General features: G+C 36.4%; 1 protein-coding gene across 1 annotated transcript in view; it reads right to left on the bottom strand.

Annotated features, from left to right (window-relative positions):
* Positions 1–5,896: 5,896 nt before the first annotated feature.
* The window catches only part of ZMYM2 (zinc finger MYM-type containing 2), a 147,231-nt gene continuing 129,453 nt past the window's right edge, over positions 5,897–23,674 (bottom strand). The window contains exons 24-27 of the mRNA XM_090273724.1: positions 9,086–9,200; positions 8,200–8,451; positions 7,761–7,881; positions 5,897–6,105 (exon numbers count right to left, since the gene is read on the bottom strand). Of these exons, the coding sequence (XP_090129850.1) occupies positions 5,913–6,105; positions 7,761–7,881; positions 8,200–8,451; positions 9,086–9,200 (681 nt within the window). The 3' untranslated portion in view covers positions 5,897–5,912. The remainder of the gene's footprint in view (positions 6,106–7,760; positions 7,882–8,199; positions 8,452–9,085; positions 9,201–23,674) is intronic.

Genomic DNA, 23,674 nt, shown 5'->3' with positions numbered 1-23,674 from the left:
CGTTTCTTATATCGACACTCTCCAGAATGCAAAGCAGATCAGTGTAATAACCTGAACTGCAGCTGGGTCAGAGTTGGGCTCACAAATAAGCCTTGATAAATTATTTGACTAGAGTATTGGGTTTCTTTATACTCTAAGGTCCCATCTCCCCTTTGCCAAGAAGGGCTGGGCCATCTATCCTATTGTGTAACCAGCACCTGGCTTAGTGTGCCTGAAAGAATCATTCACTTATTTGTTAAATGAATAAATGACTGGCTCTGGTAAGGGAACTCAAGAGTTAAAAAGATTTTAGCCTTAATTGATAGGCTTAAGTGATTAATGCATGTAGAAAGCTGTTATTCCAAGATCTGGAATGTATGACTCCAGGAGGTCAAGAAGCCATTCAACCTTTGTGCCCTGGGAGGTTTGCAAGTGGGTGGCAATGGTTATCACCAATGGACTGCAACTGTTATCCAATTAACCTTTTCCCAACCCCCTTACCTACCCTTTCTTCTCCTTTAAAAAGTATGTCTTGAGATGAATGTTAAGATGGTTTTTGAGGGTGCATAATCCACCTTCTTCTCAGATAGCAGACATCTGAATAAAGAGCCCATGCAGATTCAATTCTTGTATCTAGTTATTGGTTCTGATAGTGACAGGCAGCACCAATGCTGACTTTTCTGGTTTCAGCTCCATGACATGACTGCAGCTAGTCATAAAGGTGTTATGTTTATGTAGAATTGTTATGCTACTAGTAGAGATAAAACAGAAAGTAAAAGAAAGCAGTTAAAAGTTTCAGAATTCAATAATGGTTCTAGGCCTGCTATTTATATTTATGCTGTACTAAGCATTCCTTGCATTTTTCTTTCAAATACACAAATTTTACAGAAAGCCTTGAGTTACCGCTACCAAAACTAAGCAATGGGAGAAAAAACACCTAATGTTTTAATGCCAGATCTAGAAAATACTAGATCTGGCATTAGTTTTTTGTTTTTCAATTACAGGTCTGCAATTCTTCATCAGCAATTCTGAGACCAAAAAGCTTGAAAATCTAGTTTTTCTTGTTTGTGACAAAAACTGACCTATAGCCATAGTTTACCTCAGTTACTAATATTTAATTTACTGTTGCAGAAATTATTTGACTAAGGGGTGCTGTGCCAGGACCCACTAAGGGTATTATGCAATTTTTTTTTTTTTTGAAAAGGGAAAAATTCTGAATTCTAAAACTCTCAAGAGTTTCTAATAAATGATTATATTATACTTATAAGAGCATAAACCAAGAAAAAGCAACTGTGCTGTGTACTACTGCCATCTGCTGACATCAATTCACAACTCCAAATATGTATCTAATGGAGATGTTTAACCTTGCTTATGAGGGTTTAGAGCAACACACTCATGGCTTAAAAATACTCAATTCTACTTTCAAAAACAATTGCTATGAAAAAAAATACCCTCAGTGGATGAAGTTTTATAAAAAATATCAAAAATTGGACCTTGTATGTTCCATCCACACAACATAACCTACAAGTTGAATTGTTCACCTCCACTTGATGTAGTTTAATACCTTTTGGAATTATCTCTAATCACTTCATGTGCTATTTTTAATTACTCTGTTGTGAGTTGGTCTGAAAGCCAGAGATGAGGGCTGATGTCATCAAAATAAAGCCCTTAAAATAATCAGAAATTGCTCCACTGACTATTTCTAATGGAGCTGAAAGCAGCAATGTCAACAAGGTTACAGGAACCTAATGTTTCATATAATCACAGATGGTAGTTAATCTATGAAACCTACCCTAGCCCACAATAGGCTTTTAGGGTATTTCTGAGTGTTCACAATCTTCTCTGTTGTAAACTACCATGAATATATTCTTTGTATGTTCAAACAATAGTGTATATCTTGTTTATCACCCATAACTATAAGCTTTAGAACAGAATGTCTGCTTAAGTATGTAACAAAAATTTGTTAAGTTTTGGCTTAATAAATTTGCAAGAGTTTACTTCTGATGAGCTATCTGAATGGCACTTTAAGTATTAAGGCTATTTTAGGAAAGATCTTCCCCCACCTCTCAGGAAAATGTACTTCTAAATAAATCATAAGGATTCAACATAAATATGTAAAATTTACTACTAAATTTCTATGTACAAAACCAACCATGCTTAATTTGAAACTTGAGAATCAGGAATCAAGGCAATGCCTTCATTTCCCAGATAAAGAAATTAAGCCCTGACAGAATAAAGCACTTAGTCTAATGTTCCAGAAAGAGCTAATTGTTCTTTTTACTGCATTACAACAGAAAATATGCTGTTAGGATTTATACCTGTCCTCACTCCATGACACAGTGACCTCTCATGGTGGACACACATGGCCCGTGGTACTCTTTGCTTTTGTTCTTAAAGATTAAATCTTAGCTTCTCTTTGGTTCTATTTTCTCAAAAGGACTATATTCTTGAATTTCTTTAAATTGCCCAGATTTCAGGAACAACTTTCTCTATTCCAGTTTGTTATAAGGCAGGGGATCAAAGAAACTTATTTTTAGTGTCTCTTATGTCTAGCTTCTAAGTAAAGAAAAAAACACAAGGAGGCACCACTCTAGGTATTTATACTCTTAGACCCAGACTGATACAGTTAGGATGTTCTGAATACCAACTTCTAAATTTATAACATTTTGTTAGTAGTATCATTTTCAAGTATGATATACCCAAAAACAACAAAAAAGTACTTGACATTGGAAAACACATTAAAAATAGCCTATTCCTAAGAAAACAGCAAAATGGAATAACTGATAATTCAAAGAACTGGTCTAAATATGACTAAGGGGTAAAACCCCAAAATACTATAAAGAAATTTATTCTTTAAAAATATTTTCATGTACACTTTCATGACTTTTGTTTGAGAGGAACAAGAAAATTATCCTACAGTAAATGTTATCTTAGAACATAAGTGACATTATATATAATAGTAAAATTTGGAAATAACTGGCAAAATAAGTGTAAATTTTTATAGTGACTTAAGGCTGCAAGTTATTTCAGATCTCAGATTAAATGGACCCACATTAGAGTAGCACAAACCAAAATTTTTTAATTTTATGACTTCTCCATAACTGTCATACTTATATGCATAAACAACTTAACCCATTCCCAAATCACAACTGGCCAGGACAAAGAGAAATTCCATGAGAAAAAGTGACCAAAGTTTCAGTGGATAGTACAATATACATCCTCTTCCTATATGAATATGTTTAACACACTAGTAACACTCTGTGTAATAAAAGAAAAACCATGAACTACTATTTAAACAAAATGTATTCTTGGCAAGAAGAAAAAAATCTTGTCTAGAAAAATCCTTTAATATATTACCTAATAGAGTTAAAAGCCTAAAAAATGTGTTAATAAAAATTCAATTTGCATGCAAAATTCACTTTTCTCAGTAGGTATAAAAACTTTTCATCAGTTCATTTTAAGCGGCAAAATCTTCAGAACAGAAAAATAAAGCATCTCCAACAGACATCTAAAGGCAATATAGTTATATTTACAGGATGCTATAATCTGACATCACTAAAAAGCAAAAAGAAACTGCTATCCTTTTGCTCAGCAGTCAGCTGTGACTACACAAAGTAGGAAGATCCAGAAACCAATGAAATGTATTCTAGGTGGGAGAAACTTCACAGAACAATTCTCATTAAATAGTAATTTTTTTCTTTCCACCTGAGTGTGAAGTTACTCAATCCTTGGATTGCAATCAAGACAAATACGCAGGAACTCTAAATCCTCAACCGTGTCAAGATCAAAATTATGTGGACATTTCTGTTTAGAAAGGTAAAATGTGCATAAAGGAAATGTAAATAGCAACACAAGGTGCTTAATAGTAGGACCATGGCAGAAATGTGTGGTATTTGGTAAAATACACATTAAGTGGCATTTGGGAGAAAGTTTATTGCTCTGATGGACTATAGCACCACTTTCAAGAAGAAAACACAATTAGGGTTAACCACCTTTCTATCAACACGATACATTTATAGGAAAAGTAGTTTTCGGAAAAGGTAGGTATGAAGAAATTTGTATTATATATTTTAAATATGTTACCCATTTTTCTTCATTAAATAGACAATGAGCAATCTATTTTAGTAAAATATTATCAGATTTGTTACTGTATGATTATCAAATCAACAATATAAAATTAAGGGACAGAAATGCTCTTCAAACTTATAAAACAAATTAGAACATTATAAAATAATTTTTATGCCGAAAATATTTTTGACATTATTGCTTAAATATAGTGATCACACCTGTGAAATTTTCCAAATTGTGACTAAGAAAATTTCTTCTGAATGCTAACATTTATCCTGAAGAGAGAGCAGTATCTAAGGGACATGCAACAGAGTCTAATCGCTGGGGAAAAGAGCCCAACTGCTGTAAATTTTAGAAAACTAATGTCACTGTGGTGATTGAGGAATCGGAAACAAGAAAACATTACTACACACAGGCCATATACACTCAGCCAAAGGATTTCTTTATGACAATCTGCAGCTAGCACTAAAAGAAAAAGTCTGAATGTATAAACTGCTATGCAGAAGCACAAAGTTTTTAAATGCAACCTTCTATAAGGAGTAATTAAAATTTAAAAGCCAAACAACCTAACACAAAGGTGATTTACCTTGAGATAAATTTCATCCACCAGTTTCTTTCTTTGCTTGACAATAATCTGAAACATCAGAATCTCTACACTGGTAATCTTCATGATAACACTTGACGCTATCTTTTAAAACTAGCCTGACTTTTTATTTCAGGAGTGGCATTTCTAAAGATAATTTTATCCGATGTACGTATCAGTCATATCTGAGGGCAAGCACAAGAATTCTAGTAACACTGAGAAAGTTTTGAAGCACTAGAGGAGTACTGCAACACAATCTGTATCCTTGTGGTGGGGACGGGGGTGGTAGAAAATCAAGCTTCTGTAAAAGGAGATCTTGAATACTTAACAGCATAAAAAGAAAACAGAATTTTATACTTTCATCAGACATTTTTACAAAGGAAATGTCTCAATAAACATGTTTTCAATATCATTCTTCAGACACACATACATATACACACACATATATACATATTATGTTTAAATAACTGATTGGAGTGATGCAGAAAGCCACAAATAAGAAAAGGACGTAAGGTTTTAATAAGGGGAACAAAAGTTGTTTTCACCAGTATAGATACACATTACAGTACACCAATATTGACAGCATTCTCCCGTCTATTTTTGGTACAGAAGATGGTCTGGTCTCTCTCTCTCTCTCTCTCTCTCTCTCTCTCTCTCTCTCTCTCTCTCTCTCTCTCTCTCTCTCTCTCTCTCTCTCTCTCTCTCTCTCTCTCTCTCTCTCTCCATAACCTTGTAAGGCTTCAGTAACTAAAACATAAAACAAAACAAACAAAAGTCTCCCACCGCCCCCCCCAAAAAACAAAAAAAACCCAGCCTATTAGTTTATAGTTTATTTTAAAAATTTGAAAGACACTGCAAGTTCTAAACTTTTAGTAGTGCTACCCATACACAACCGTGTGGTCAAGAACCCAGTAAAAGAGCCCCCTTTCAAGGAAGCATTGCAACAGTAGAATTGTGCAATATGGATGTTTCTTACTACAAGAAAAAAATTATACATGGCACATTCTCATTCATATTTTGTAATGTAAAAAGTTACAGACATACCTAATCAAATAAATAATTTAAAAAATCTGAATGTATTTGTTAAGTATCCTAAAACCACTACATAGAATAATGGCAACTTTCACTCACAGATTATTTACATGGTAATACCCATTGTGGGTATACTGCTACAAAACTTAAAACAGAAGGAGTAAACTTGAAATGTTTTCCATAATAAAGATCTAGCAGCACAACTATCTAATGCTGTTTTTATCCCGATTGCTTCTGAAACGTTCCTTTCTTAGTCTGTGTCTTCGTCCAGTTCATAATAGTCTTTATCATAAATGTCTTTTACTAAAAGAACCCGTACGAGCATATTTTCCAAGGTGTTTCGGTCCAGTGAAGTAGATGTGTACCAGACAGGGCTATCTGTAGAACTAGAGCATTCTGGTTGCAAATAAAATACATCCATTCTCTGATTAAGATTCTGTGGACTTTGGGAAAAAGGAGAAAGTCAATTTTATAGTACATATACAAAATTCCCCACAACTTTCTGTTCTTATTTCAGGAGTAATTTCATGACCACTAACCGCATTCATTATGTAGTCAGACCTCATTACCTACATTAAATATTTTATCATTAAGATATTTTGAAAGTTAATTTCTGTGATAAAATATTATCTTCCCATATTTTAAACCATGTTTTTCACCAAATCCAAGACATTAATCAAAATACTGTTTTTAATTATTTTAATATTTTCAGTATAACAAGTAAAAACACTGCCAACTACAAGTTTCAGATGGTAAAATGTGAAAAAATGTCTTAGAATTGATAAAAAATGGTAGCACATAACATAAAAATACTTAACATCATTACAGAATAAGAGATTAATTTTTAAAATACCAACAAGATAATACTGAGATGGGTATGGCTAACGAACAGTTATTACCACTGGAAGATACTTTTTTTTTTTTTTAAACAACATTCATGGAATGCTGTCTCTTTTAAAAAATTAATTTTTTAACAAGGTTACTTTATTTTATTTTTATTTTATTTTATTTATCTGTTTTTAGAGAGAGGGGAAAGGAGAAAGAGAGGGAGAGGAAACATCAATGTGCAGGTGCCTCTCACGCGCCCCCAACTGGGGCCTGGCGAGCAACCTAGTCATGTGCCCTGACTGGGAATCAAACCAGCAACACTTGGTTCACAGGCCAACGCTCAATTCACTGAGCCACAGCAGCCAGGGCAAGATCCTGATTCTTTTGCAGCCAAATAAGGCCACTCCCAAAACCAACATCAGAAATATTTCCATCATCCTATAGGTGACGTCACTGTTTTTATGCGTTCTTGAGATCTAACTTGCGGACCTAACAAGAATTTATACAACTGACTATATAAGAGAATACATTGAGTTCATGCTAACCTTATGAAAAGTAGAGAGTGCATACTTAAAATAATGGACAAGTATAAAATAATTTATGGTCTCTAAGCATTTCACTTAAAGAATTTTTTAAATGTCTATTTGTGTCAGATTGAGGGGAAAGCAGTGATATAGCTGAAAAGTACAGTGCTTTCAGAATGCTTTGATCTCTCAGACCTTCTTAAAGGATAATTTTTTCTCTTAAATGTAAGTACTTAAATTTCCTCTCCACCTATCTATCCTACCTTTTAACTTACCTTTTCACCATGGCATAGCAAACTATAGCCTGTCACTTGATTGTGTAAAGTTTTTTGGTCACACAGTCATGACTGTTCTTTATATACAGTATATGGCTGCTTTCTGGCTATAAAAGCAGAATTGAGAAACTACAAATGAAGAGTCTATACCCCCCCAAAAACTAAAATATGTACTGCCTAATTCTTTACAGAAAAGATTTATGACCCCTGCATAACACAGTCATTAGAATTGCTATAATTAAAAAGATGACAATAGTAGTGGATTCATTAGTAGAGTGACTTCTTAAAATCAAGTCTGATGTATAAGCTGGTATTTTATAATAATAGGACTAAAAATGTTATAATTGAATAGATTTAGATTCAAGTGAGAAGTCTAAAAAAGGATCAGTGGAAAATGTCACTTCCTGATAACATTAAATTCAAGGCAATTAATTGACACAATTTTAAAAATTAAATATGATTAACACTTACCTTTTGGACAAGTAGCATTCAAACATTTTCACAGGACATCTAGAAGGATTGGCTGTATTTTCAATTTGTTCAAATACTGGTTCATCATCTTCGTGTTTTCTTTTTCCAGTAGTAATTTTATCTTAAAAAAAAAAAAAAAAAATCGCATAAACTTCCTAAGCCCAATCTTGAAGAAAGACAGTACTATCCATTCTATTTAGTCCTAGTGTCATACTAAAGAATGGAACTAGGTATCCTTTAGAGATATAAGTGTGGCTTCTGGTAACTCATAATTTTTCAAACACAATGAACTGAGATGTTTTAATGAGACACAGGATGTCTTATTTTATGAAAATGACAGTCCTCAGGTTCTTAGCAGGTGGCCTAGGTACTCCTTAGTAAGGCAAGTTTTAGCTATCTCTGCCACAGACAATTCCCAAATAAAAATCTGTTATACTACCTTCATTGTCTGTTCCACATAAAGAAGACACTTGGTATCGAAGACATGCTTTGTTTTCCATTGTTAAAGGATTTTTTTTCCAATGCCTAAACACAGTGCCAAAGGAAAGCCTTAAGTGCTGTTCCACTGTTTTCAGGCCAAAATACTTAGTGTTAAAGTAGAACAGGGTATTCAGAAGAGCTACTGGAGAGTGTGAGCCTAGTTGTTTTATCCTCCAGAGATAATCTTCTTCAACTCGAGAAAATATTGACCCTTAAATAGAGAGATATTTTAAAAGAATTATAATAAAGAAAACAGTTTTCATTTACCACCTAGAAATAGACAGAGTTAAGAACAAATGAATCACCATCTTCCATTCACACAAGGTCAACTGGAATGAATTTCAGAATTACCTATGCAGCTCACTGGCAATACAGAGGCTAGGAAACACAACAGACAATGGAACTAGCATGTCTGCTATAAGGGACTGGATGTTTGCTTTTGTTTCATAGGATAAGCAGACAATGGTCAGAAACAGATTTAAGTCTGTACAACGCCTGAAAGAAATAGGTAATTTCCATTCATAAATATCTTTACTTCACACATCTAAAACAAAGATTTAATCTTAGATAAATTTACATCAGATTCTCCACTAGAGGCTTAAGAAATAAACATCCAGGTTCTTACTCCAGAGAAAAGTCCCATTTATTACAAACTTCTTCATAAACACTAGTTATCAACCACATTAACTTCTAATTCAACAAAAGATGAATCGTTGAGTTCACAAATAAGTATTCTAAAATATATGCCAATTTAAATTATTCCCTAATTATTTTTAATACATACTCTGTAAAAATAAAAACCCCAGTAGCAAGTTAGCAACAGTTTTACTTTAAAAGAACATTACCATCTGGAAGTATGCTTGGTTGCCAACTTCTGAGGATTTTATTCAATTCTTGCTCAAATGTCTGGTATCCTGGATCGATAAATATGTTGTCTTTTCGATTACTACCACACAAGTACTACAAAAAAAAAAAAAAAAAAAAAAGGAAGAAAGAAAGAAAATGTCTTTAAGGAAAACCAGCTAATTATAAATAGTGAATATATTACTTATAGGCCACATTACTTAAGGAAACACTTATAAAACACAAGAGATTACGGGCTTTCACTACATACCTAGAAATCATAAAGAATCAAAGTTACCGATTACTCTGTTGCTTAAAAAAATCAGAGCTGAAATACACACTCAAGAATCCAGAATGTTAAGAATTGGATGAAAACCGAAGGTCTGTCAAATAAAAAAACAATTTCTGGCCCCAGTTCATTACATAGTACATGGAGGAAAAAAAACATTTAAATTTGAAAGAGTAATTAAATTATCAATGATTAAAGAAAAATTCTGAATGGTGAGGGTGGTCTGAAATGTTACTCTGCAGCTGTGTGATGGCCTGTTCCAGCAATGACTCTGTTAGGCTAATTAATGTTCTTCTCTTGATGCCTCTCTATGCACACTATCTTGTGAGTCAGAACAAATTCATGAATCTTAAAGTTTACTATGACAAACCTTAACAGCGAGGGTTGTAAAAAAATGATTTAAACTTGACAGTCTGCAAATTCCATCTCCAATGGGATTTAAAAATGAAATAATGTCAAAGTGAAATGCATGACAACAATAGCACAGAGAATGGGAGACAGCAATTAGGACTACACTGGTGTGATGTTCTTACACTACACATGAAGTTGTACTATAATATTTAAAGGTAAATAATGATTAATTAGAGACATATAATGTAAATCCTAGGACATCACTATAAACAAATTTAAGAGGAATGAATAATAAACCAACAGCAGAGACAAAAATGGAATCACAAAAAAATAACTATTGCAAAAGCAAGCAGAAAAAGACAAAAAACAAAGAATAAATAAATACAAAACAACCAGCAGGACGATAGATTTTAATCCAATGATAGCAGTAATTACATTAAATGTAAAAGATTTAAACTAGGGTCAGCAAACTCACGTTCATGAGTCAAATCTGGCCCACTATCTATTTTTGTGAATAAAGTTTCCTTGAAATACAGACACGCTCATCATTTGTATATTGTCCAAGGCTGCTTTCACACTTCTATGGCAGAGCTCAATGGTTTGCATGACACAAGTATGGCTTGCAAAGCCTAAAACATTTACTCTCTGATCTTTTATTATTTTTTATTTTTTAAGTATATTTTATTGATTATGTTGTTACAGGAGTTCCGATTATTTTTCGCCTTTGCTGCCCTCTGCCCAGTACCTACCTTCCCTCCGGCAATCCCACCCCCCTTAGTTCACGTTCATGGGTCGTGCATGTAAGTTCTTTGGCTTCACCCTTTCCTATATTATTCTTAACTTCCCCCTGTCTATTTTGTACCAATTGATCATGCTTCTTATTCCCTGCACCATTTCCCTTCCTAGCTGATAACCCTCCAGATGATCCCAATACCTATGATTCTGTTCCTATTCTGGTTTGCTTAGTTGGATTTTGTTTTTATTTTTTTAGATTCAGTTGTTCATAGTTGTGAGTTTGTTGTCATTTTAGTGGTCATAGTTCTTATGTTCTTTTTCTTTAGCAAGTCCCTTTGACATTTCATATAATAATGGCATGGTGATGATGAACTCCTTTAGCTTTACCTTGTCTGGGAAGCACTTCATCTGCCCTTCCATTCTAAATGATAGCTTTGCTGGATAGAGTAATCTTGGTTGCAGGTTGGTTTTCATCACATTGAATACTGCTTGCCAGTCCCTGCCTGACTGCAAAATGTCCTCTGAGAAATCAGGTGATAGTCCTATAGGTACACCCCTGTAGGAAACTCTCTGCCTCTCTCTTGCTGCTCACAGGACCCTCGTATCTTTCACCGTTGGCATCTCAATCATGATGTATCCTGGTGTGGTCCCCTCTGGGTCCAGCTCGCCCGGGACCCTCCGTGCTTCCCGGACCTATATGTCCATCTCCTTCACAAAATTTGGGAAGTTTTCCTCATTTTTTTCAGTTCTTGCTTCCTCATTCTGCACTCGTTGACTATTTTTTTCTTCCTCATGTTCAAAATCATTGATTTAAACCCTGCTTTCCTTCCCTTCACCAATGATGTTGTGTGGATTTTCCTTTATTTAACTTAGCATAGCCTTTACTTCTTTTCTTAGGCGTCTGCCATACTCAAGTATATCTGTCAAGCCTGTGAGCATCTTTATCACCAGTGTTTTGAATTCTGCGTCTATTAGATTATCTATCTCCTTAGTTCTTAGTCACTTAGTTCTCCCACTGGAACCTTGATAAATCCCTTTTGGGCCGAACTTCTCTGTCTCCTCATTCTGACAGGCTCCTGTGTTTGTTTGCCTCTGTGTCCCAGGTACAGATGTCAATCCTGTTATGTTGAAAGGGGCGGAGCATTAGGGATTCATCAGCACAGGGTGACCTGTTGCACCACATTGCGGCGCTCTAAGTGGGGGAGGGATCCGAGAGGGAACAATGCCGCCTGCCCAGCACTCACCCCTTCTCCAGGCACCTCTCCCACTTGCACAGCAGACTGGCACCCCTCTAGTTGCTGCCCTGGTCGTCATTTCCAGAGTGGGTGGGTTTGAGGACATTCTAGGACCGTGGGGGCCCTTGAAACAAGCAGATGCTGCCGAGGCCGGCAGTTTCTGCCTCCACCCTAACCCCCATTGGTCTGCACAGTCAGAAACAATGAGGCTTCATTTTTCCCCAGTTTTGGGATGGTGAGCTGCAAGGTCCAGTGAGGAGCTGGGAACGTTCCCCAGATATCACTTCTCACTTTTTAAAACGTGTGCCTGCACTTTCTGCTGGCCTGCTGCTGCCGCCACCACACCCCGTCCTCTCCGCCTCGACTCCGCCCTTCCTACCTGCCTGGATGACTAATTCTTCTTTATATCTTTGTTTTCTGGAATTCCATGCAGTTTGATTTTCTAGAACTTCTGGTTACTTCTAGTTTTAAGGTAGCTGTATTCCTTCTTAGTTGTGGAGGGAGACGCAACTCGTCTGTCTACGCCTCCATCTTGGCCGGAAGTCCGTCTGATCTTTTATTTTAAAACAGTTTGCTGGTGTAAACACACCAAGACAAACACTGTCAGATAAAAAAAAAAAAGTAAAAAAAAAAAAAGCAAAGCCCAACAATATTCTGCCTCCAAGACACAAACTTTAAATACTGAGACACAAATAAGCAAAAAGTAAATAGATGAAAAAATATATACTATGTATATACCAATCAAAAGTAAGACTAGAGAGAGATCCAAGATGGCATAGGAGTAAGTGGAAGCTATACTAACCTCCTCCCAGGACCAGTCTGGATTTACAACTTAATTGTGGAGAAATCATCTGGAATAACCAACTGAACACTAGCTGGAGAGAAGTTTTATAACCACGGAGAGACAGAAAAGGTTGTTACATCACAACGTGACTAGTAGGAAGTGCAGAGATGCGAAAGGGCTGGCTGGGCTCCCACGGGTGGCAGCTGAAGGGACTGAGAAACAGCTCAGTAGCCGGGAGTTCCCCTTGAGAAGGACAGGGTCTAAACCCCCAGCTGGGCTTCCCAGCCTACAGCAACAGAGCAGAAAATAAAATAGTATCCAGCTGTGAAAAGCGAAAAGCCACAGGGTTTCTTGCGAGCGGGAGAGGAACAGCTGGAGAAAAAGAGCTCTTAAGCGGATCACATACGAAAATATTTTGGCCCCCACTTACCCTGGGCTCAAGCAGAGGGAAGGGAAAGAGGACTACAGATGCTTGGAAATCATACGGTGCGGGGGCTTTGAGGAGAGATCTGGGGGAGCAGCAGACCAGGTCTCAGTGCTGACTCATTCCCAACACTAAAGGCTGACCATTCCCCTCTGAGTGGCATCAGCCTGAGGGGAAGCAAAAGCTCCACCTACAGAAATTAAGCTGGACCACCCTCAGTCCTTAAGCCTGACAGCTAATCACAGATTAAATAGATTAACAACTAAAGGAGACAGACAAAGGCAGTAGATCTCTGGTAATCTCCAACAGGCTTCCTCGGCCCAGACTGGTACACGATCTGACGCCACAAGGGGCAGATCCAGGAAGTGTACATCAATCTAAGAAGCAACAACAAACAAGAAGAGTCACAAAAATGGGGAGAGAGAAACAACCCCCCATAGAAAGGAAAGGAAGAATCCCCAGAAAGAATGATAAATGAAACAAAGCGAAGCAAACAGTCAGATATGGAATTCAAAACATAGATTATGGGGAAGCTCAATGAGCTCAGGGAGCTCAAGGAAGACTAAAAAGAACTCCAGGGGAATAACAAGGAACTTCAGGGAAACTACAATGAACATACTGAGAATTACACCAGCACTCAAAGGACACAGAAGCTATCGGTAAGAGCCGGAAGGAAATGAAGAATACAATTTATGAATTGAAGAACACAGTAGAAGGAATTAAAAGCAGGCTAGAAGAAGCAGAAGATCCAATCAGTGAGCTGGAGGACAACGCAGAAAAAGACTCCCAGACAGTGCAACAAAATGAAAAAGGACTGAACAGGAATGAAGAGGTTTTAAGACAGCTGCAGGACAACATGAAACATAATAATATCCGTATCATAGGAATTCCAGAAGGAGGAGAAGAGGAGCGAAGGATAGAAAACCTCTTTGAAAAACTAATGACAGAAAACTTCCCTAACATGAGGAGAGAAAGTCACACAAGTCCAGGAAGCACAGAGGGTCCCAATGAAAATGAACCCCAACAGGCCCACTTCAAGACACATCATAATTAAAACGGCAACATTCAAAGACAAAGAGAGAATCCTAAAAGCAGCAAGAGAGAAACAACTAATAACATACAAGGGAGCTCCAATAAGGCTATCATCAGAATTCTCAGCAGAAACACTATAAGCCAGAAGGGAATGGCAAAAAATATTCCAAGCAATGAAAAACAAAGGCCTACAACCAAGAATACTCTCCCTAGCAAGGCTCACATTCAAAATGGAAGGTGAAATAAGGAGTTTCCAAAACAAAAGGAAGCTAAAAGAATACATCTCCACCAAAGCAGTGTTGCAAGACATGCTAAAGGGTCTGCTTTAAAAAGATGAAGAAACAGAGAGACAGAGAGGAACACAAGTACAACGGGGGAAAATGACACTGAATAAGTACATATCAATAATAACCTTAAACGTAAATGGATTAAAAGCTCCAATGAAAAGACACAGGGTAGCTTAATGGATTAGAAAGAATGACCCACATATATGCAGTCTACAAGAGACTCACCTTAGAACAATAGATCTACACAGACTGAAAGTGAAGGGATGGAAAAGTATTTCAAGCAAATAAACATGAAAAAAAAGCTGGGGTAGCAATACTTAGACAAAACAGATTTCACAGCAAAGGGCATAATAAGAGACAAAGACGACATTTCATAATAAGGGAAAAATCCATCAAGATATAACCCTTATAAACATATATGCACCCAACTTAGGAGCACCCAAATATGTAAGGAAAATTTTGAAAGACTTCAGGAAGGATATAGACAGCAACACACTCATAGGAGGGGACTTTTAACACCCCATTGTCAACAATGGAAAGACCTTCAAAGCAAAGAAAAAACAAGTATATTGAGGCATTGAACAACACTCAAGATCAAATAGACTTAGTTGATATATATAGAAGTTTTCACCCCAAAGAAGCAAATATATATTCTTTTCAAGTGCACATGGAACATTTCCAAAGATAGACCACACGATAGGACACAAAACAAGCCTCAACAAATTCAAGAAAACTGAAACTATATCAAGCATCTTCTCAAATCACAATACCTTAAAATTGGAAATCAACATCAAGGAAAAAACTCAAAAACATTCAAACTCATAGAGAATGAATAACATACTATTAAATAATGAATAGGTTAACAATGACACCAAGTAAGAAATCAAAAAGTTTCTGGAAATAAATGATAATGAACACACAACCCAAAACCTATGAAATACAGTGAAAGCAGTCCTGAGAGGAAGGTTCATAGAAATACAGGCCTACCTAAAAAGGACAGAAGAATCTCTAATAAAAAATTTAACCCTACAGCGACAAGAACTACAGGAAGAACAACAAGCAAAGCCCAGAGCGAGTAGAAGGGAGGAAATCATGAAGATCAGCACAGAATTAAATGACCTAGAGACAAAACAAACTATTCAAAGGATCAACAAAAGTAGGAGCTGGTTCTCTGAAGAGATAACCAAAACTGAAAAGCCTTTAACCAGGCTCATCAAGAAGAAAATAGAGAGGACCCAAATAAATAAAATCAGAAATGAAGGAGGAGAAATCACAACCGATACTACAGAAACACAAAGGATTGTAAAACATTATTAAGATCAATGTTATCACAAGAACTTTGGTAACCTAGATGAAATGGACAAATTTCTGGAAACATATAATCTTCCAAAAATGAATCAAAAGGAAGCAGAAAGCCTGAACAGACCAATAACAACTAGTGAAATTGAAGCAGTAATCAAAAATCTCCCGGCACACAAAAGCCCTGGGCCGGATGGCTTCACAGGAGAATTTTACAAAACATTTACAAAAGAATTAGCTCCTAACCTTCTCAGACTATTCCAAAAAAATCCAAGAAGAGGGAAGACTCCCAAACTCGTTCTATGAAGCAAGTATTACCCTAATTCCAAAACCAGGTCAAGACACAACAAAGAAAGAAAACTACCAGCCAATATCACTGCTGAACACAGATGCTAAAATCCTCAACAAAATATTGGCAAACAGGATCCAGCAACACATTAAAAAGATCATACACCACGATCAAGTGGGATTCATCCCAGGAATGCAAGGATGGTTTAATATTCACAAATCAGTAAATGTAATACACCACATAAACAAAATGAAAGAGAAAAACCACATGATCCTATCAATAGATGCTGAAAAAGCATCTGATAAAGTACGACACCCATTTATGATGAAACTCTTAGCAAAATGGGAATAGAGGGAGCATACCTCAACATAATAAAGGCCATATATGAGAAACCTGAAGCCAACACCATACTCAATGGACAAAGACTGAGAGGATTCCCCCTGAGGTCAGGAACAAGACAAGGATGTCCACTCTCTCCACTTCTAATCAACATAGTCTTGGAAGTTCTAGCCACAGCAATCAGACAAGAAAGAGAAAGGCAACCAAATTGGAAAAGCGGAAGTAAAACTATCATTATTTGCAGACTACATGATAGTGTACATAGAAAACTCTGTAGACTCCACGAAGAAACAACTCGACCTAATAAGTGAATTTGGCAAAATAGTAGGGTACAAAGTCAATATTCAGAAATTGAAGGCATTTGTGTACACTAACAATAAAATTTCAGAGATAGAAACTAAAAAAAAAAAAAATTGCATTTACTATAGCAACCAGAAAAATAAAGTACCTAGAAATAAAATTAACCAAAGAAATAAAAGACCTGTATTCGGAAAACTACATATCTCTGAAGAAAGAAATTCAGGAAGATACAAATAAATGGAAGCATATACCATGTTCATAGATGGGAAGAATCAACATCATTAAAATGTCCATACTACCCAAAGCAATTTATAAATTCAATGCAATCCCTGTTAAAATACCAGTGACATATTTCACAGACCTAGAACAAATACTTCAAAAATTTATATGGAACCAAAAATGACCCCAAAGAGCCACAGCAATCTTGAGGAAGAAGAACGCAGTAGGAGGAATCACAACACCTGATATCAAAGTATACTACAAGGCCACGGTAATCAAAACAGTCTGGTACTGGCCTAAGAACAGACATATTGATCAATGGAACAAAATAGAGAGCCCAGAAATAAACCCAGGTCCATATGGTCAACTAATATTTGACAAAGGGGGAAGGAATATAAAATGGAGTGAGAAGAGCCTCTTTAACAAATGGTGCTGGGAGAACTGGACAGGAACATGCAAAAAATGAAACTAGCCCACCAACTTACACTGTACACCAGAATAAACTCAATATGCATCAAAGACTTAAATGTAAGCCATGGCACCATCGAAGTCCTAGAGGAAAACACAGGCAGGAATATATCAGATATCCCAGGTATCAACATTTTCACTGATATGTCTCCTAAGGCAAGGGAAATAAAGGAAAGAATAAACAAATGGGATTACATCAAACTAAACAGTTTCTGCTTAGCAAAAGAAAACATCAGCAAGGTGAAAAGGGAACCAACCGTATGGGAAAATATATTTGCCAATGATATACCTCAGACAAGGGATTGATCTCCAAAATATATAAAAAACTTATATGATTCAACACCAAGAAGAAAAACAACCCAATCAAAAAATGGGCAAAATACCTGAACAAACACTTCTCCAAAGAGGACATACAGAGGGTCCACAGACATATGAAAGAATGCTCAAGATCACTAGCAATCAGAGAAATGCAAATAGAAACCACAATGAAATACAACTTTACACCAGTCAGAATGGCCATCATCAACAAATCAACAAACAACAATTGATGGTGAGGATGCGGAGAAAAGTGAACCGTGGTGTACTGCTAGTGGGAATGCAGACTGGTGCAGCCAGTATGGAAAACAGTTTGGGATTTCCTCAAAAAACTAAAAATAGAACTGCCTTTTGAACCAACAATTCCATTGCTAGGATTATATCTGAAAAATCCTGGAACACCAATTCAAAAGAATCTATGCATCCCTATGTTCATAGCAGCGCTATTTACAATAGCCAAGTGCTGGAAACAACCTAAGTGCCCGTCTATAGATGAGTGGATCAAAAAACTGTGGTACATTTACATAATGGAGTACTATGTAGCACAAAGAAAGAAGGAACTTCTACCATTTGCAACAACATGGATTGAACTGGAGAGAATTATGCTTAGTGAGATAAGCCAGGCAACAAAAGAAAAATACCTTATGCTATCACCTATTACAGGAGACTAATGAACACCACAAACAAATGAGAAAAATTGAACCAGAGGTATATAAACAAGGAATAGACTAACAGTGAAAGGCAGGGAGAGAGGAGGGAGAGAACGGGGTAAGAAGGGGAAGGGTCTAGTCAAAGAATATGTATAAATGACCCATGGACATGGAAAACTGGGTGGGGACTGACTGTGGGAGAAGGGGTGGGCAGGGTGCAGGGAACTAACAAGGAAAAAAATGGGACAATTGCAATAGAAAAACAAAAAAATTTTTAGTGGGGGAAAAAAAGAAAATATAAAGAATGGAAATGCAATTTTAGTGAATTTAGAAGGACAAGAATTTTCCTTCACACTGTATATTTTTCTCCCTACCTGATCCCTCCGGAATTTGGCACTCTGAAGAACTAAGTAATCACATAAGGTTCCTTGCATAAAACTAGTAAGACCAGTTGTTAATAGACGTTTTTTTGACCAAGACTTTGACTGGAATGTCATGCCTAAATGAGACATGCTTGGTTGTTACCAAAAAGCCCTGAGGAAGTGGGATTGGGTTTCGAAGGTAATAAGAGCCCACAAGAAAAAAGGCCTGGTACCTTGGTTGGTTGTGCGGTCCTCGGCAATCTTTCCAGGGAAGAAATGAAGGTTGTTTTCCTGAAAGATGGCTAGAAGGGACCTTAAGGCACAATGGAAAACCTGAAGGACTTGGAAAAGACATGTGTTTACAGGAAAGGCTGAAGAGCAGGAATGTTGTTCAGCTTCTGTGCCCTGAAGGGCAGACTGCAGGTGACCCTCAATGTTCCTTGTGTAAGTTCCAAAAAAGCAGACATAAAGATCGTAAGTGATCATTTGCTGCTCTCGTTGTGTTTATGCAAACGAACAGGATAAATTAAAAATGGACTTAATGCAGTCCCTTTAATGACAAGGAGGGTAATCTTAAGGAGAAAAATCGAGAGTCAAGGAAAATCACAATGCTCAGTGGTAGACTATAAACTAGTGCAGCTGTCTTTAAAGTTTATTTTCATTTGAAAGTTAAACTATGTCTGTGACATCATCAAAGATGCTTAATTTACAGGCAAGAAGAATGTCAAATGCCTTGCAACTGGATGTCTTTCCAATAAGACAGTCTTACAGATTTAGAGACTTGTTTGTGGGTTATATTGCATAAATTATCATGTGTTTCCTGTTTTCAAAGGGCATAAGCCTATGATCTCGTTATCTGAGTGATTGTCTTTACATACAGGCCTCACTTAATCCTGTCTGCATTGCTGCCTCCTGAGACTCAATGGTTTGGCTAAAATAAGTGGCTGGGCTGGTGAAGAATGCGGCGGTCTGCGGGCTTCACTTTAAAACTGGTTTCTCTTTTTTATCCTAATGGGTTGAACAGAAAGTGCCTAGAGGTCTTACAGGAGGGAAACCTAAAATATTTCTCTCAGCCCAAACTAAGTATAATGGGCAAAAGGGTTTTGGACAGGTGATACATGCCTGGCACACCTTCCTCCAAAGAAGCCCTTTTTTTTTCCCTAATGTGGGACATTGAGAAATTAATCCCTGCCTTTTGTCAACTAGTGGTTATGGATTGAATGATGTCTTTTAACCCTGTTGCCAAATCTGTTGCCCCAGAATACAACAAGGATGCCACCCTGTTAAATCAAGCACACCGTTGTCCGGGGACAGCCAACTGACCTGGATCCTTCACTATGTGCGAAGGCCAGCCTCCCTTCCACACCCCCACTCTTATTAGGGATTTCTGGACCCAAGGGTAGGTAGGACAACAACCATGCCCAGCGTAAAGCAGCTAGAGAAGCTCAAGACCTTTGTCTATTGTCCTTTATAAAGGGTCCTAAGTCTGAGAGGGGGCTATTGTTATTTTTTACTGTTTAAAAAAAATTAGTTTTTTTTTTAAAGAATAACATAGGAAAGGGTGAAGCCAGAGAACTTGTATGTATGACCCATGGGCATGAAATGGGAGGGGCACGGGATGGGGGGCAGATTGCTGGGGGAGGGGTGGTGCTAGGCAGAAGGGAGCAAAGAGAAAAAAATTGGAACTACTGTAACAATATAATCAATAAAATATACTTATTAAAAAAATTAAATAAATAAGACTAGAGTACTATTATCTTAGTTGACCGATCGTTACTCCTACCTGAGAGAAGGAATATTAGCCAGCAAAATTTCAAAATGGTAGTACAAAAATTCCTAACACCGTTCAAAAAGGATAACTATTAGACCAATAATTGCCTGGCTATCAATGAAGTGACACTGATAACAGGTCAAAAGCCCAAAACTATTAAGCTCCCAACTCAGCTCTGAAAAGGCTTCTTTAGGCAGTCCATGATAAAATTCAAAGATCTGCTGCCGTTATTGTTAGAATGATGACAATATGCTTCATTAGTCATTGCTGTAGTATGGGAAGCAATATTATATGATTATTGTTATTGTTAATTCCTATTGAAGGCAGTCCCAACTTACAAACACTTTACCTACACACTTTACAAACACCTCATCTGCTCCATCACTGGAGCTCTACGATCAATGGGAATCTGGTGAGGAAAATACAAAGTTGTGGATTCAGAAGGAAAGCACAGAAGCTGTCAAAACAGCACCACCTTCTGGAAAGGAGTGCCAGAGAAACACCCTGACAGCACAGGCCTGTCACATTAGCAACAAGCTTAATCAAAAATAACCTTTACAGAAAGTTCTTTAATTACAGAATTGTTTCAATTAGTAAGTATCCTCTTTCCAAAATATAAATTCCTTTTTAAGGGTCTCGTCTGTCATTTTACTTATATTACTTTGGGACAATACTTGACAGAACTAGAAATCCACAGATAAATTTAGAATCACTGTATAGAGCAGCATTAAAAAATAAAAATATAAGCCCTGGTTGCTGTGGCTCAGTGGATTGAGTGTCGGCCTGCGAGCCAAGTGTCGCTGGTTCGATTCCCAGCTAGGGCACATTACTAGGTTGCACATCAGGTCCCCAGCTGGGGGCGCAAGTGAGAGGCAACCACACAGAGATGTTTCTCTCCCTCTCTTTCTCCTTTCCCATCTCTCTAAAAATAAAATAAGTGAACAAACAAATTATTTTAAAAAATAAAATAAATAAAAATATGGTGCGAGCCACATCTGTAATTTTAAATTTTCTAGTAGTCACATGTTAAAAAAACAGGTATAATTATTTTATTTAATCCAATATATCTAAAATATGTAATTTCAACATATAATATAAAAATCAATAATATTTTTTCAGTTTTTTTTAACTTAAATTCTTCGAAATCTGTGTATTTTATACTCAGAGTACTTCTCATTTTCAGAGTAGGTATGTTTCAAGGGCCATGCTTTTTTATGGATTAACACTGGTAGACAGCTACCTACTTAAGTAGAAATTCTGGTACTGTCCTTTGAGAAGTATAGAATGAACGACCTGTATCACATAAGTAAAAGCAGTTGAAAAGCATGTATTTTGGAGAATATGTTTAGAACTTTAAAATGTTTGTTTAGACATGTGTTGTCAATAAGGGAACAGTGTATCTTCAAAGAACTTTTTGGAAAGCTAGTTAAGCAAGAAACCTATTATATGTAATAATATATGTAATAATTTATAAAATGTTGAGACTGTAAGACACTCAATTTGACTGATATTTGATATATTTGATAGATTCTACTTACATGTCTAAAATTGGTTGTCTTATCAAATGCTATTTGCATCAAGTTTCCTGAAGAATGTAAACTAGCCCACCATTAATTTATATTTCAATGATAACAGTCCAAGAAAAGCTTTTCATGTTTCACCCTGGATGAAAAACAAAGTCTACACATTTTATCAAGGAATACAAGCCTTTTGTGACATGACTCTTTACTTCATACTCCACCCATCCCCAGAACCCTCCACTTCTTCATTCCAGTCATGGCAAGCCAATCCTGGAAAGCAATACCCTTTTATTTATCTCTCTCTCGTTGGAATGCCACTGTTCTCCCTTCATCCTGTTGGCCTAGTGAATATCTACATATTCTTCAAAGCTCTAAAGGACTTCTCCACTTATTATAGCCTTAGATAGAATCAAGTAGTCCCAGTTCTGTGCCACTACACCATTCCATGAGTACAGCACTGTTTAAATATTTGTGTATTTCAAATACTTGAATGGAGCATATTCTAGTGACTTTAAGTCAAACTGCTTACCAGATTAGATTCTAAATGTATAAACTGTATAACCTCAGATGAGTTCCTTACCTCTATGTCCTTATAAAAAAAAATAACAATACAGTTGTTGAGGATTAAATGACATGCCAAGCACCTAGCGCAGTGCACGAAAAGCAGTAAATAGTTTGTTTTTTAAAGTCATCCCAAGTCTACTCCAATGTTCAGTATTTAAAATCAAATAGCACTTTTAACTAATTTTTCCTGAATGAACCAATAAACACAGGATTAGCAAAACTCTGAATCCACCACATCACTGCTGGGGAACATAAAGGAAATTCTTAAGGCCCTTTTCTGGATCAAAGAAAGATTAAATAAGTTTAAAAAAATGTATAAGCATTTTAATAGAATTTAATTATCAGGGAACTATCTATTTACACAGAACTCAAATTAATGAGCCATGTGAGTTTATGTATTTTTTAATTTACTAAATGAAGTTAACAATCATCTTTGAAAAAAATTTCTCCAGATAAAAAGGCTTAGTGTATTAAAATGTTATAAAAAATCTTGAAAAATATTTTGGGAAAGTGACACAGAATTACTGTCTATAATAAGGACCTCTCAAAATCTGAAAAAGATGAACCCACAATCCTTCTGTAAATCTGATATCTTTTTAAAATAAAAAAATATACTTTATCTTACAATCCAGTAATATCCTTTCAGAAATTGTATCTCATAGAAATAAAAGCAACAGTTCTTCAGGATATTTATGTAAGATTTGGAAGAAAAGGGGTAGGAGGTGTACATTGTTTATCTAAAATAGCAAAACACTGTGAAATAAAAAGAATGCTCATCATTATTGAAAGGACTAAGTTAACTGTGTTATGAATTATTATTATACATACAGTTAAAAGTCTGCGCCAGTTAGAGAGACTGCGACCAGTGTATTGGGAAATGGAGGGAAGGAAGTAATATGCACCCCAATCTTAGGTGACAAAACTTCTGCATCTTACGCCATGTCCACAAAAAGCAGAGCAGCATACACACTTAGCTAACCATGACAGGGCGGGCATGACTAAGAAAGAAGGGCATCCACAATTCCACTTAGGATGAATTTAGTGAGGGGCATATGTTCTCATATGTAAGAGTCTATTGAAAGCATTATCATGATGACTGCAATATTTTATATACTTCTCCTTCTTCCATCATTCCTTATACAACCAGGGGAAAAAATAAGCTACTTGTTCACAAGGGAGAAAAAATGCTATATACTCCCCCTTTCACAAGATCAGTTCAACATCCATAGTTATATTATTTTCTCAATATACAACATATATATACTTCTGGATACATTCACAAAACTTTGTCCCTACAACTAAAGATGATATTCTATAGAGCTGTCTAAAGAAATCCTTTCTTCAGCATTATCTTATTT

This window comes from Furipterus horrens, unplaced genomic scaffold (assembly GCF_987537825.1).
Source record: "Furipterus horrens unplaced genomic scaffold, mFurHor1.1.pri manual_scaffold_4, whole genome shotgun sequence".
NCBI classification, from domain to species: domain Eukaryota; kingdom Metazoa; phylum Chordata; class Mammalia; order Chiroptera; family Furipteridae; genus Furipterus; species Furipterus horrens.
Note: the sequence above shows the minus strand (reverse complement) of the source record. Positions and strands in the feature narration are given on the sequence as shown.